Below are 15,018 nucleotides of genomic sequence, written 5' to 3'. Positions count from 1 at the left end.
CTATGTTATTAGAACCCAAGTTAGGGGAATAAATTGATGACAATTTGAGAGCAGTCTCTGTACTACCTCTCAAGAGGGTAATCAGAAAAGCCTGTGGGTGTTTTGGGCACCACAAAGGTGGGGAAATATCACTGGCCCTTAAAAAGCAGTCATGAGAGAGTGTCACTTAAAGAAAAATGTTTATCCCCCAAATGCCAATGGTTGGCCCAACTGAGAAGCAGTGATGGAAGGAAAGGGCAAACACCCCCTCTTCCTCTGTTATGTCCAGGCTACATTGGAGAGTCATAAATTGGTATAGATGAATACAGGTGAGGAGGCAAAGGGACATGGCATACTCTCTCAGAGGTGTTTTAGAGCAGTGCTCCTTTCTTGTACATGTAAATCAGCAGGAATCTTGTGAAAATGCCAGTTCTCATTTAGCAGGTCTGGGGTATGGCCAGGGATTCTGCATTTCTAATCTCTTATGCTGCTGGTTCACAAACCATACTGTGAATGGCAAGGACTTAGAATAACATGCACATGAGCAGTAACATGGTCTTGGATAAAAATGATGAGTATAAAATAAATCTGACAGAAATTATAGTGCAAGTCAGTATGACTAATTAAGGGCCTCTCTGGTGACTCAGTGGTAAAGAATCCACCTGCCAACGCAACAGATGTGGGTTCGATCCCTGGATTGGACGATCCTGGAGAAGAAAATGGCAACCCACTCCAATATTTTTGCTTGGGAAATCCCATGGCCAGAAGAGCCTGGCAGGCTACAGTCCATGGGGTTGCAAGAGTCAGACATGGCTTAGAGACCAAACAACCACAAGACTAATTAAATATTGAAAATTCCACCAAAAGATTGATAGATCATTTTTTTAAAAAGATATACTTACCATTTCTACCTAGCTAAAGATTTTAATCATTTTCTGAGGCTTATGTTTTGAGGCTTATGGTTTGAGGCTTATGGTTTTGAGGCTTATGGTTTGAAATCTTTACTAATAATTCTGATGGTGTGCTTTGTAAAGATATAAGAAATAACTGTTTTCCTAGTTTCCATCACTTTCTCCTGTTGGTGAATAGTTCAGTAAATGTCAATGTCTGATTAAGTATTCCTTCACAAAATTCATAGCAGAGCTTGTTTAAACCTCCCCTGCCCACCTTTTATTAATCTATCATGACAGTCTCTCTGTTCTTTCCTCTGAGGTGAGCAATGCCCTTTCATCTTTGCAGGTCAATGGGAAGGATCTCTCAAAGGCTACCCATGAAGAGGCAGTGGAAGCTTTTCGAAATGCCAAGGAGCCTATCGTGGTCCAGGTGCTAAGGCGAACACCTCTCAGTAAACCAGCCTATGGGACAGCCCCAGAAGTGCGACTCATGAATGCCAGCACTCAGACGGACATCACCTTTGAACATATAATGGCCCTGGCCAAACTTAGGCCACCCACCCCTCCAGTGCCTGACATCTGTCCATTTCTGCTCTCAGACAGGTATTTTTCTTTTATACTAGAGCCTTATCTGTTGTCATTTGTCATTGAAAGTAGATGTTGGAAAGAATCAGGCACCGTAGCAAGTTAACAGTTACAGAGACAAGCTCTCAGTTCTGTTTGGAAAATATCTGTGATTGTGTCTCCATACAATTAGTGCTCGGTTGTCTTACTCCTCCCTTTCCTGACCCACATAATTGTTTCAGCTTAGGAATCCTACTTGCTGAGATGCAGTGAGAAAGTCTGGCTCTGATTAGTTCATCTTCATAGTTTCAGTCATCACAAACCTCGCACAGCTCACAAGCACAGGTCAGGGAAATAGATTTTCTCACTGAAGTTGCCAAAAACCTTATTAAGACAGACCTAGAAGCAGCATGTTGGCACTCTGTCCTCCTTTGTGGGTTGCCTTGCTCTCGTTCTTTTTTTTTTCTCTCTTCTTTGAAGAAGCTAGGAAATTCACTTTATTAAGGTGCAATTCTCTGCAGGAAGCAATTACCCGATATATTGAGATGTAAACCAAAGGTCCTGGCTGTCTGAGAGGAAGTATATAGAGCTACAAAATAAAGAACTATTAAACGAATATTTCTTCCTAGTTTTTACCTGAGTTAAAGGCTGTTACAGCTATTTTACTCAAATAATCCTACCTGTGCCATTTTGGAAGTCTGTTTGGCCCCACACATTTTTTTCTGTGAGTTTTTAAGCAAATATTCAAAAATGATTGAGAGCTTGTTATATAAGAGCAGAACTCTCTGTTGGCTTCATGTTCATTGCCTGTTGCAATCCATGTTCCATTTAGTAAAATGTAGACCTGGTCATGACACCTGCCTGCCCTTTAGTGTCTTCTATTAAGTCCATCTCAGTGATTCACATATGTGCATTAAAGTCACTTGGGAACTTTGAAAAGCAGAATAAATGCAGTGCCTGGCTCAGTCCTACCTTAGGCCAAAATATAGGCATTCGAACTTTTCAGAAATCTCCCTAAGCAATTTTTTTTAATTTAATTTTATTTTTAAACTTTACATAATTGTATTAGTTTTGCCAAATACCAAAATGAATCCGCCACAGGTATACATGTGTTCCCCATCCTGAACCCTCCTCCCTCCTCCCTCCCCATACCATCCCTCTGGGTCGTCCCAGTGCACTAGCCCCAAGCATCCAGTATCGTGCATCGAACCTGGACTGGTGGGCACCATGTGCACCACTTCTTGAAACCTTATGTTTCTAGGTGGGCAGGGCCTCTGTCTGTCTGACCTATGATTCTAGTCATGTATCCCTTATTTATTAAATAGCCCCTTGTGTCAGGCACTAGAACTCGGTCCTGGGCAGAAAACTGGTAACAAAAACAAAGCCACTACCTCCTGGAGCTTATATTCTAGAAGGGAAATGAAAAACACACAAACAAAAGAACAAATAATATTCATTTGTACAGCCTGATGCAGAGTAGCCATCCAACAAATACATTCTTGAATGAATAATAGTTAACATTTACTAGCTAACTTAACATGTTTTAGATAATATTCCTCATAAAAGTCTCCTGAGTGAGCACATTACATTATTACCATGCCCATGTCACAGATGAGGAAAAAATGTTAAGGAATTTGTCAAGGTCACACAAAAGGAAGTGATAGGGTCAGGCTTCTGAACCTAAGGCATTTGACCCCTTGGTAGGTGCTCTCATAGCTTCTCTATTTTCCCCTTAATTATCACACTGTATTAAAATCCCCACTTTGCTGCTCTACCCAATTAATAGGACAATAATTGGGTTTTGTGCCCAACCAATTTCCAGCGATTGGCATAGGGCCTGGCATCTTGTAGATACTCAGTAAATGCGTACTCAAGTATCAGGAAGGTGTCCTTCACAGCAGGCCTCCTTTTTCAATAATTCAAGGACCAAGAAAACACATCAGCTGCTCCAAACAGCAGGTTATGATGTTTAAGCAGTAGGAATGGGCTTCTCAAAACCAGTCCAGGGTTAAGCTCTTAGACCAGCGAGCAAGATGCTGCCTGCACTGCTTTTGCTATTTGGGCCCAAATTAGAGAACAGTAAGAAGAGTCTGGTAGAGTATTTACACTGATCCTGTGAGGTACCAGGATGGATCTTTCCGGCTTTTCAGCTGTTAATAGATAAGGGGACTAATTTATACTACAAAGTTCATTTTTGTCGTAGTGTTCAAAATGGACTTAGAGACCTTTCCTGAAGGCACCTTGGTTAATTTCACATAGGCTTCTTTCACTGACTTAGAAATTCTCGTAGAGAACCTCATGCCCTTTGCTGCTAAACTATGCTTAGCTTTCACATTGGGCTTCCCAGGTCGTGCCAGTGGTAAAGAATACACCTGCCAATGCAAGAGACGCAAAAGATGTAGGCTCTATTCCTGGGTCATGAAGATCCCTTGGGCGAGGAAGTGACACCTCATTCCAGTATTCTTGCCTAGAAAATTCCATGGGCAGAGGAGCCTGGTGGACAACAGTCCAAACGGTTACAAAAAAGTAGGACACAACCAAGCAACTGAGCCACACACACACACACACACAGCTTCATATTGTATAATGTATACATCATGGCATATAGTAATTTGAAAGCACTACTATGAATTATTTAAAACATTTCCCAAAAGTTAATGGATACATAAAAGTCATACACAGTGTCCTGGAACCCCTTCATTTCCTTTACTTTATCAGTTCTCTGTCCCAAGATGTTTTCTAAAAGGATTATGAAACTCTATGGTTTATAGGGGTTTCCAGTGAGTTATCACCGTGAACATTCTTTAGTGTTTGTGTATGTGGGTTATGAGGGAGAATGAGGAAGAAAGTCTCAAGAAATGGAGGCAATGTGAGTACAATTTACAGACTGAAAAATACAATCCCCACTTCACTCCCACATCTGTGGATTCTGCATTTAAGGATTCAACTAACTTCAGACTTGATTTTTTGATCCATGGTTAATTGAAAAAAAATACAGAACCCATGCATTCAGAAGACTGACTGTATGAGCTTTTAAAATCAAATTTAAGAAACAGTTTGAGGCTGTAATTATGAAATTGGTAGTACTTTATTACAAAATACCCACCTTTGGGCAGACTGCAGTCTCAAAAGCCACACACCCATCTATGTATCAAGTCCACTGGATGGAATGGAAGGCAGCCAGAGTATCAATATGGCACCATTGCCAGGATAGAGGGCACATCTGCCCCTTCACAAAATGAAGCTCTGACAATGAGCCATTATCTTGGTATTCTCTCAGAAAATCAAATTGATGGATTTCATATAAAGGGAGAAAGAAAAGCAATTGTTCTTTCTGAGCTGTAGTTCATTTAAAGGCTAGATCACTATAGGTCTTATTGGTGAGCAGAGAAAACTAAAGTGAAATCCTAATGTCTTTTTTTAATCTTGAGAACAACCCTTTTGATCCATTTCTATCATATTGCTACATTCCCCACAGCTGCCATTCTCTCCATCCGATGGAGCATGAATTTTATGAGGACAATGAGTATCTTTCCAGCTTGCCTGCTGATCCAGACAGAACAGAGGACTTTGAATATGAGGTAAGATCATTTTCACACCACTTTACACTTTTCCATGAAGTTATGGTTGAGGGGTTTTGCATAACAAAGAAAAAATTAATTTATTACTATAAGACATATTTTATCTATTATATATCTAAGCTAAGAGCTTTTAAATATTTGTTTCAGCTATTTGGTGTCTAGTATTTTATGTGTATTGGAAAACATTTTGATAATATAAACCTGAAAATAATTTGCTCACATTTTTGTTGCTTTGTATAAATAGTATTATGGAAGCTACATTTTTTTTCTTCTTTTTGTAATATAAGAGAATTTCAAGTAGAGTTTGGAAAGGAAATTATATTTAAAACCAAGACTATGTTTACTATTTTTATTCATTCTGTAGTACTTTTATTTTAATTGATAAACTAAATTTTATATTATTTGTATTCCCCTTCACAAACTCAATATTCTTTTTATTTATGACTTCCCTATTGGCTCAGACGGTAAAGTGTCTGTCTATAAAGTGGGAGACCTGGGTTCAATCCCTGAGTCAGGAAGATCCCCTGGAGAAGGAAATGGCACTCCACTCCAGTACTCTTGCCTGGAAAATCCCATGGACAGAGGAGCCTGGTAGGCTACAGTCCATGGGGTCGCAAAGAGTCAGACATGACTGAACAACTTCACTTCAAAAACTCAATATTCTTTTTATTTATGACTCAAGTACTTTAAAGAATATTTTCCCTGACTTTCTAGAAAGAGAGATGACCTCATGTCCTTTGTTGTTAAACCATGTTTAACCTTTACATAGTACATGTTAGAGTGTGTGTACTATGATATGAAATAATTTCCAAAACCTGTCTATTAATTACTTAAAAGTTTGCACAAAAGTTAAAGGATTCATCCTAGTATTTCCTCAGTTTCTGCAGTCCATGAATCTTTGAAAGGTTTCAGACTACTCTGACATTTGGAAATAAAGTAGATTGAGGGCATAAAGAAGCTTTGGTAAACAGCAAAGAAGTCATGATTATCTGCCCTTTTAATGCTTTAGATGATGTCATACAAGTTCAGCAAAATGTTCTCTTCCATTTTACAACCAGGAAATCCTGAAATCTCTTCCCTTAGGAGGATCTGAAATTAAATAAGGCCAATTCAGTGAAGCTCACCTAAAGCAAATAGACATTTATTTGAAAGCTCCCTCCAAAAGTCATTGCTGGGGATTACAGAAATCATTATTTCTTTTCAGCCAGAATTTGGAAGAGTGTGCAATGATACCCAATATCTGAGTAAATGGTTTTGTCATTTTTGTTCACATTAATTACTTATCCCCCCTCTCCATTAATTTGATTGAAAAGTTTTATAAATCCTCAAGTACTGATATACACTGAAATATCCATTAAGTTTTGCCTATTCATGCAAAATAAATTACAAAGTTGAGTCACTTATCCAAATAATTCAAGATTAAACGATGTCTTTCTTTCAGTTAATTAATTGCTTTGGGTTTGGGGGATGGAATTATCTAGATCACTTCAACTTTTTATTTAGTTTGTGCCTTAAACCTTTATTAAAATACATCTGATATTTGGCAAAACTAATACAATTATGTAAAGTTTAAAAATAAAATTAAAAATAAATAAATAAATAAAATACATCTGTGTGCTAGGGAAGGGTATGGGAGAGAGACTTGCTTAGGCTAAGCAGAGTCACAGTAAAAATTATTTTCAATAATTAGCATGTCATTGACTATTACAATACAGTCAGATTCTCTAGTGCTTACTCTAGCTGAACCACATCCTCTTTTCCAACCAATGTCAACCCCTAATAGAGGCCAGCATCGGTGTGATGACAGTGGTAAATGCTCAGACAGGTCTTCTGTAGCCTGTAATCTGAACTAATCACAGAATCCTAGTCATTACTTGGCTGTCAGCTGTGATTCTCTTGCCAAAGGCACCTTTCTGAGTTATTGAAATAAAGAATGTTCCAGTGAAATTTAAATAAGGAATAAGTTACTGTGACAGGCTTCGGTCAGGAGGAAGGGTACAGTTGAGAATATCTGCATGGCTAATGGGGGAGTGGAGGCACTGGGGAAGACCCAAGGATAATGGACCAACTTTAGAAGAGAGTGATTCTACTCTATACCTCACAGTGTGTTACACTAACATGGCAGTGTCACACACCATCCCTCTTGATTGCGTCAGATGGGACTGTGAGACCTAGTGAGCCCACTGCTATCACCAGAGCTGACTGTGCTCGCCACATTAAGTGGGGGGAGATTTAGAAATGCTGCCTTTACATGCTATTACACTTAGAAGCAGACTGGTCCAGTGTTTCTGTGACTAGCTCAGATGATCCCAGCTTCTCCAGAAACTCTGTTAATAACCCAGAAGTTGGGGGGAGGCAGAGAATGCCATGGTCCTTCAAGAAGGACCAGTTTTATGCCACTCAGAGAGTATTATGGGAACCTGAGGTCTAATGGTCAAACAGAGGACTTCTTCTCAGAAAGAGATACTCATTCCTCTTCAGCTTAAAAATGAAAACACATTGATAGGCAATTGGGAAAGTAGAGATATGACTCCTTTTCATCTGTTTTTGTTCAGTTGTACCATAAATATTTAATGAGCAGTTAAAAAAGATGCCAGGTTTTTATCTAGGTTTTTATTTAGGATTGATAAAGCCTTTACTCCAGTGGAGCTTAACCTTTAGGGGACAGAGATGGGCAGAAAACAAGTGAAGATGCATTATATCAGATGGTGATTAAGTCCTCGTGGAGAACAAGCAGTTTGGGTGACAGAGGAAGGAAATGCATGGTTTTGGGATGAGGTGTTGCTCTCTCATACAGGTGGTCAGGGAGGGCTGCTCTCTTACGAGACCTGAAGAGAACTAGCCACGTGGATTCTGAGAGAGCAGCCTTCCAGATAGAACAGAGGGCAAGCATGGATACGAAGGGCCAAAAGCAGGACCACTCCTGGATGTGCCCAGGTACAGCAGAGGCCAGTGTGCTCTGGGGACCGGGCAAAGGGGATAGACAGGCAGCAGTATGAGGCAAACTCAGAATGAGTAGGGGCATATCTTGAGGGACCTTTGGCTTTTACAATGAGATGCAAAGTTGCTGAAGGAGAGCCTGGCCGGGTTCTGCAGTCCTCACAGGATCCCTCTGATGCTGGAATGAGCTTGAAGGTGGGCAAGTAGTCTCCAGCCTACCAGTGAGAGGAAAAAGGGGGAATGGGACCTGGCTGATGACAGAGGCGGTGGTAAGATAACGGTCTGGAAGGCAGCATTCACCCTGCCCTGAGGCTCTGCCTGTGTCCGTGCTTCCACATCTTGTCTTCTAGCTTTAATAGTCTGTGCTCTGGGGGGCTTTCTTCTTCTGACTTTCTAAAAGCAAAATATCATAGGCCAGAGTGAAACACAGCTTCTGGCATCCACTGAAACTAGCATAATAAATCTACTCTTAAAAGACAAAGTGTACAGAACTGCATTTCTGAACTTGCTGAAAGCAAACTATGCAATTATTAATATTTAGGCATCTTTTTAAAAGGCCTACTTACTATCGACTCAGTGAACCAAAGCTGATCTATCTTGTGGATACATATTTAGGGACTTTTAGTGTGGGAATTTTTGACCCAATAGACCAAAACAGACCTGAATATCTCTATAAATACACATTTAGGGACTCTCTAACACGCAGATTACTCTATAGAAAGATGGTAACTGCTCCCCTCAGAGCCATGATAGACAGCAAGCACGTCTTTGGAGATACTGTAGTCAGTATGTCAATGCTATGGTGACTCTGGTGGGGTAGGGACCTCTATGAAATTTTAATGACACCCATATCTCACCATGACCTATCACCACTTTCCCCAGGAAAATTATTTGACTGGGTTTTACATTTCCCCTCAGTGCTTCAGAAAAATCTCAGCAGACCAGTCTTTATTAAAAGACTCACAGCTTGAAATTTGATCTTTTTTCAAAAACAATAGCACTGTTTTCTAATTAAAAATGATAAAGGATTTTAATTTTAACTTTGAGGGAAAAAATAAAAACATAAAAATTTACACAATACAGCCTTCATAAGAGTCAGGGTGCTGACTTTCACTGAAATAACACTGAGGATTAAGTACTCTTTTTCTGTATTTTCAACTTTGTTCATTTTTTTCTTTCATAGAGCCAGCTAAAGGTTGAAATAAATCATAAATAGCCTTTAGCAAGTCACAGGCAGATCTCACATCCAGCCTCTACCAGAAATAATTTAAAGGGAAAGGCTTTGAGAAATATAGAGCTCTTTTGTCCAACTCTTAATAGAGATATGTTTGCTGTTGCAGGAGGGCAGAGAAGATGTTGAATTTTCTGCAGCATTTGCAATCAACTCTCAAAATTTGATGTTGAGAGCGGAAAGTCAGAAAATTAATAAGTGCAGCATTTTGATAGTATAAAATATCATGTTAGACACAACAAGCAAGTAATTTTAGCAACATTTCTAAGCCTGGTGATTTTCATCACTTAGAAATGCTACTTGAAATTGTTGTTATTCCTTGGCCTAAAATAAGCTGAAGAAACATCCAACAGCCTAAGTACTCATAGAGTTGCCCTTGTCTGTACATTGTCATCACTGTGAAAGGGCGTTTAGAAATGTGCTTGGACAGATGGTAAAGAGAGAAAGACAAGTACATGTCAGAGTTCTATATAATGTTAACTGAAAATCCAACTTGGGCTATAAACAAGAAAGAGCATTAAGCATATTAATTAGCTACCTCTTAGCAATTCTTATGCAAAGCGTAAGTAAACCCTTGTGCTCTGCTGAGAAGTGTCATTTTGCAAAATTTATTTCCCAGGTCTGGATCCCTGTGAATATGTGCAGAATATTTGTGAGAATTTAAGTATATAATCTCTCTCTTACATAGTTAAAGAAAAGAGAATTTTGAATCAAAGACATGTTCATTCAAAAAAATAGCTAACAAGAGAATAAGCATTAGTGAGATTTTAATCATATCTTTTTGGGCAGATTCATGATTTGTGAGCCAGCTTTCAGAAAAATGTCCCTAGTGTGCATACGTAAGAGCTATATGTCTCCTTTCTAGTCTGTGAGGGCAGAAGCCTTCTCTGCCTGTTCATCATTGCATCCTATCACCTGTCTCAAATCTGGTACTCAGTATTTGACGAAGGAATATATGAGGGTTCTTACTGCTGTCTCCATGAACCAAACTTTGAGCAGTGCAGTCCCTTTCCACCTTTTGTACAAGGGAATTGGAAAGAAGCTTAAGACCACCATGAAGTTATGACAGATATCCTCTCCCTTTTTAATAGGTATTTGTTCTTTTTTCAAGTTTGTTCTGTTTTACTGAGCTCTCCCTATTTACCTCACCCCCTAGCCCCTGGCAACCATTTTTTCTACACCCCATTTCTGTGTTTGACTTTGTTTTGTTTTGTTTCGATTCCACATGAGTGATACCATGCATATTTATTTTTCTCTATCTAATTAATTTAACTTAGCATAATACCAAAATCTATCTATGTCACAAATGAAAGAATTTCCATCTTTCTCATGGCTGAATGATAGTTCATTTTATGCACATACATATATATGTGCATATATATATATATATATGTATACTACACCTTCTTTATCTGTTCATCTATTGATACATAGTTTGTTTTCATATCTTGGCTATTATAAAGGTATTTGTCCTTTATGTTAGGGGTTCTAATCCTAGTGCCATTTTTGTTTCAGTTAAACCTTTCTAAGGAAAGGGCTAAAACATGGAGAAACAAAAAGAACTATGTAATGAAATAGATTTTTGACTCCATTAAAATTCATTTTTCTAGTCATAATATTATAAATTCATAGAATCTCATATTTGACATGTTCTCTAATCCACTCCTATATCCAGTTTGTAAGTTCTTCAACAAGGGATAGTTAAGCAAGCTTGTAAAACTCCACAGTGGACAGAGAACTGAGAGCCTCCCTAAGTAAACAACTCTGACTCTTACAGTCAGTTCAGTCACTCAGTCATGTCCAACTCCTTGTGACCCCATAAACCGCAGCACACCAGGCCTCCCTGTCTATCACCAACTCCCAGAGTGCACCCAAACCCATGTCCATCGAGCTGGTGATGCCATCCAACCATCTCATTCTCTGTCGTCCCCTTCTCCTCCTGCCCTCAATCTTTCCCAGCATCAGTCTTTTCCAATGAGTCAGCTCTTCACAGCAGGTGGCCAAGTATTGGAGTTTCAGCTTCAACATCCGTCCTTCCAATGAACAGGACTGGTCTCCTTTAGAATGGACTGGTTGGATCTCCTTGCAGTCCAAGGGACTCTCAAGAGTCTTATCCAACACCACAGTTCAAAAACATCAATTCTTCAGTGCTCAGCTTTCCTTATAGTCAAACTCACATCCATACATGACCACTGGAAAAACCATAGCCTTGACTAGACGGATCTTTGTTGACAAAGTAATGTCTCTGCTTTTTAATATGCTATCTAGGTTGGTCATAACTTTCCTTCCAAGGAGTAAGCGTCTTTTAATTTCATGGCTGCAATCACCATCTGCAGTGATTTGGAGCCCCCCAAGATAAACTTAGCCACTGTTTCCACTGTTTCTCCATCTATTTGCCATGAAATGATGGGACCAGATGCCATGATCTTAGTTTTCTTAATGTTGAGTTTTAAGCTAACTTTTTCACTCTCCTCTTTCACTTTCATCAAGAGGCTGTTTATTTCTTCTTCACTTTCTGCCATAAGAGTGGTGTCTTCTGCATATCTGAGGTTATTGATATTTCTCCCGGCAGTCTTGATTCCAGCTTGTGCTTCCTCCAGCCCAGCATTTCTCATGATGTACTCTGCATATAAGTTAAATAAGCAGGGTGACAAAATACAGTCTTGCTGCTGCTGCTAAGTCGCTTCAGTCGTGTCTGACTCTGTGCGACCCCATAGATGGCAGCCCACTAGGCTCCTCTGTCCCTGGGATTCTCCAGGCAAGAATACAGGAGTGGGGTGCCATTGCCTTCTCCAATGCATGAAAGTGAAAAGTGAAAGTGAAGTCGCTCAGTCATGTCCGACTCCTAGCAACCTCGTGGACTGCTGCCTACCAGGCTCCTCCGTCCATGGGATTTTCCAGGCAAGAGTACTGGAGTGGGGTGCCATTGCCTTCTCCGATACAGCCTTGACGTACTCCTTTTCCTACTTGGAACCAGTCTGTTGTTCCATGTCCAGTTCTAACTGTTGCTTTCTGACCTGCATACAGGTATAGTCTCTGAGAAATGTACTATGAAGTTTGAAAAAGTGATAGCAGGAGTGCGTTTGGGTATAAAACATAACTCATAAACAGACTATATAGTATCCATATGTTGTGTTAGACATCAGGGAAAGAGAAAATAGTGTGCAGTGTGAAAATATAGAATCTTCAGAATTTTTTAATTGACTGGGTGCTTTACAGTTCACCAATCTATTTCCTTCCACTTGTTAGTTCCATTTTAGAATTATTAATAAAATATCTAAAATAACTTCATACCACTTACCTCTTGAGCAATAAAATCATCCATTTAAAAATCATGTTAATAAGTTCATTCTTTGGGGAACTGTATTGAATTGAAAACTAATCTAGATGAAGTGTGAATATATTTTTATTAATTTGAACATTTAAGATAACATGTTGTTCTGCCAGACAGGCGTTGGTTCAGTAAGGTATCTAGTAATGAGACTACCATTTTCACTTCAGTTCACCATGTCAGTTATATCACATTAAATCCTAATCATGGCAGCCAAACCGTCCAGTTGTCATATATTGAGGATTATATGTCCTATATCATGACTGTTTCCTCCTTTGTCTAAGACATTCCTTTATCTCCAGGCTACTTCTTGATCTCCTGGGGCCAGTCTATAGTCTGTAGTCCATCCAATCCCCACTGCCAGACCAGCCCTTCTTAAATGCGCTTCTTATTGGCTCACTCCCCTGTTTGTCATCTTGTAGGGCTCTGTTCCTTGAATTAACTCTAAGATACCCTATGTGGCATTGAAGATCCTTTGTACTCTGTCACTGCTCTATTTTTCCAGACTCTAGTAGTGTGCTTTTCTTTATTTGTGTCTTTACTATGGGCTTTTTCACTCCTGAAACACCTTTCTCACTATCACTTTCCCATCAATGAACTCCCCTATGATATTCCATAAATATTTTTGTCATGATTCCCTGGGCTATAGTGATTTTTGTACTTATATTTTTATTCTAAATGATTTTTATTTTTAATAGAAGTGACCACTCCTAATTATCTTTATATCACCTGGAAAGTCTAGCACATGCCCTGGTTCATGAAGGCCACCCAGTAGCATTTGATGAGTGAACAAAGTATTGACCATTTCTGCTGGTGTTATTCTATGAGCCTGAATACAAATTCAAAGGGATAAATGAAGGAAAGATCAAACCAGTCAATCCTAAAGGAAATTGACCCTGAATATTCAATGGACGGACTAATGCTACAGCTGAAGCTCCAATAATTTTGCCACCTGATGCAAAGGGCCAACTCATTGGAAAAGACCCTGATGCTGGGAAAGATTGAGGGCAGGAGGAGAAGGGGGCAACAGAGGATGAGATGGTTGGATAGTATGACTCCGTGGACATGGGTTTGAGCCAATTCATGCAGCCCATGGAGTTGGACACGACTTAGCAACTAAATGGGCTTCCCTTGTGGCTCAGCTGGTAAAGAATCCACCTGCAATGTGGGAGACCTGGGCTTGATCCCTGGGTTAGGAAGATTGCATAGAGAAGGGAAAGGCTACCCACTCCAGTATTCTAGCCTGGAGAATTCCATGGACTGTATAGTCCATGGGGTCGCAAAGAGTCGGACATGACTGAGCAACTTTCACTTAGCAACTAAACATCAACAACAAAATGAAGGCAAAGAAGAAGAGAATTTTGTAATAGAGTTGTGAAAGTCTTTTTTTTTTTCTCATAATAATTCAACTAATAATCCGGTTGTTAGAATAAACAGTTAACATACACTTGTACCAGGTTGTAAAAGAAGGAAATCTGGATTTTTCTGATTGCCTTTCTAACAAAGAAAATCTGCATGTTTTACCCCAAACTTATAAGTTGGAGGACCCTAGCAAATAGACATGCTAATTTACATAGGTAAAGAATGGACTAGGGTTCAGTATTTATTAGGATAATCAGATGTCCTGGTTTGCCCTAAACTGTCTGCATGTATGACTACTGTTCAATTTAGTTATGAATGGCATCCTCTTCCACTTTCAGAAATGTCCTATTGCACAGTACATTGTATGGTTTTCCTGGTTTTTATACTTGTTGAACCTTAGTGGAGGCTGAGACTTTGTAATCCCATTCTATATTGTCCTAATATTCCAAGCAGAGGTGACTCAGAATTTCCCAATTTGAATACCGATCTTATTAAATTGAACAATTTTCCTAAGTCATGAGTCTATTAAAAAAAAAAAAAAGTCTTCCTTAATGAATGACTAGAAAGAAAATGACACAAAGTTGGAAATAGTCATCAAAGTTACTGTAATTCTTTTCAATTTTTTACTGAAAGAAATGAAATTAGTTGAGCTGTTAATTTGGTCATGTAATTTCATAAAACAAATATGAGGAAAATTTGTCTTTTGCCTCACTGATTATGAAAACACTAAACCTAATTTCCTAAGAAAACAATGAAAAGCAACTTGAACCTTCCAAATTGGTTATTAAACACTGTAACCAAGGGAACATTTCTTTGAAGAGGAATCTAGATATAAAATGAAGATTCCTTATACTGCATGTATGAATTTTATCAAAATGCTGATATTCAGTTTTTGTTTGAAGATGCTCAGTGATGCACATTCAGATGATTTTCTTGCATTAGTGAAAAGTGTTTGTGAAAGGTTGTGTTTAAGGTGAATATTTGCATATCAAATAATATTTTCAGATGACTTCTGCTTTCAAAGAAGTTTACATAGGGACAAAGAAAGGATTTTAATGTTCCTTTTAGAAGCAATGTAATCAAGTGGAAGGAATTCAAACTAGGAGTCTGGTTCCAGTTCTAAATCTGTCTCTAGAA

At 39.0% G+C, this 15,018-nt stretch overlaps 1 protein-coding gene across 1 annotated transcript in view; it reads left to right on the top strand.

Moving 5' to 3' along the window:
- The window catches only part of PDZRN4 (PDZ domain containing ring finger 4), a 431,600-nt gene that overhangs the window by 353,787 nt on the left and 62,795 nt on the right, over positions 1-15,018 (top strand). Inside the window, exons 5-6 of the mRNA XM_010860771.1 lie at positions 1,219-1,475; positions 4,915-5,017. Of these exons, the coding sequence (XP_010859073.1) occupies positions 1,219-1,475; positions 4,915-5,017 (360 nt within the window). The remainder of the gene's footprint in view (positions 1-1,218; positions 1,476-4,914; positions 5,018-15,018) is intronic.

This window comes from Bison bison, unplaced genomic scaffold (assembly GCF_000754665.1).
Source record: "Bison bison bison isolate TAMUID 2011002044 unplaced genomic scaffold, Bison_UMD1.0 scf7180017864470, whole genome shotgun sequence".
In the NCBI taxonomy this organism is placed as follows: domain Eukaryota; kingdom Metazoa; phylum Chordata; class Mammalia; order Artiodactyla; family Bovidae; genus Bison; species Bison bison.
The sequence above is the reverse complement of the archived record's forward strand: the minus strand, read 5'-3'. Positions and strand labels throughout refer to the sequence as shown.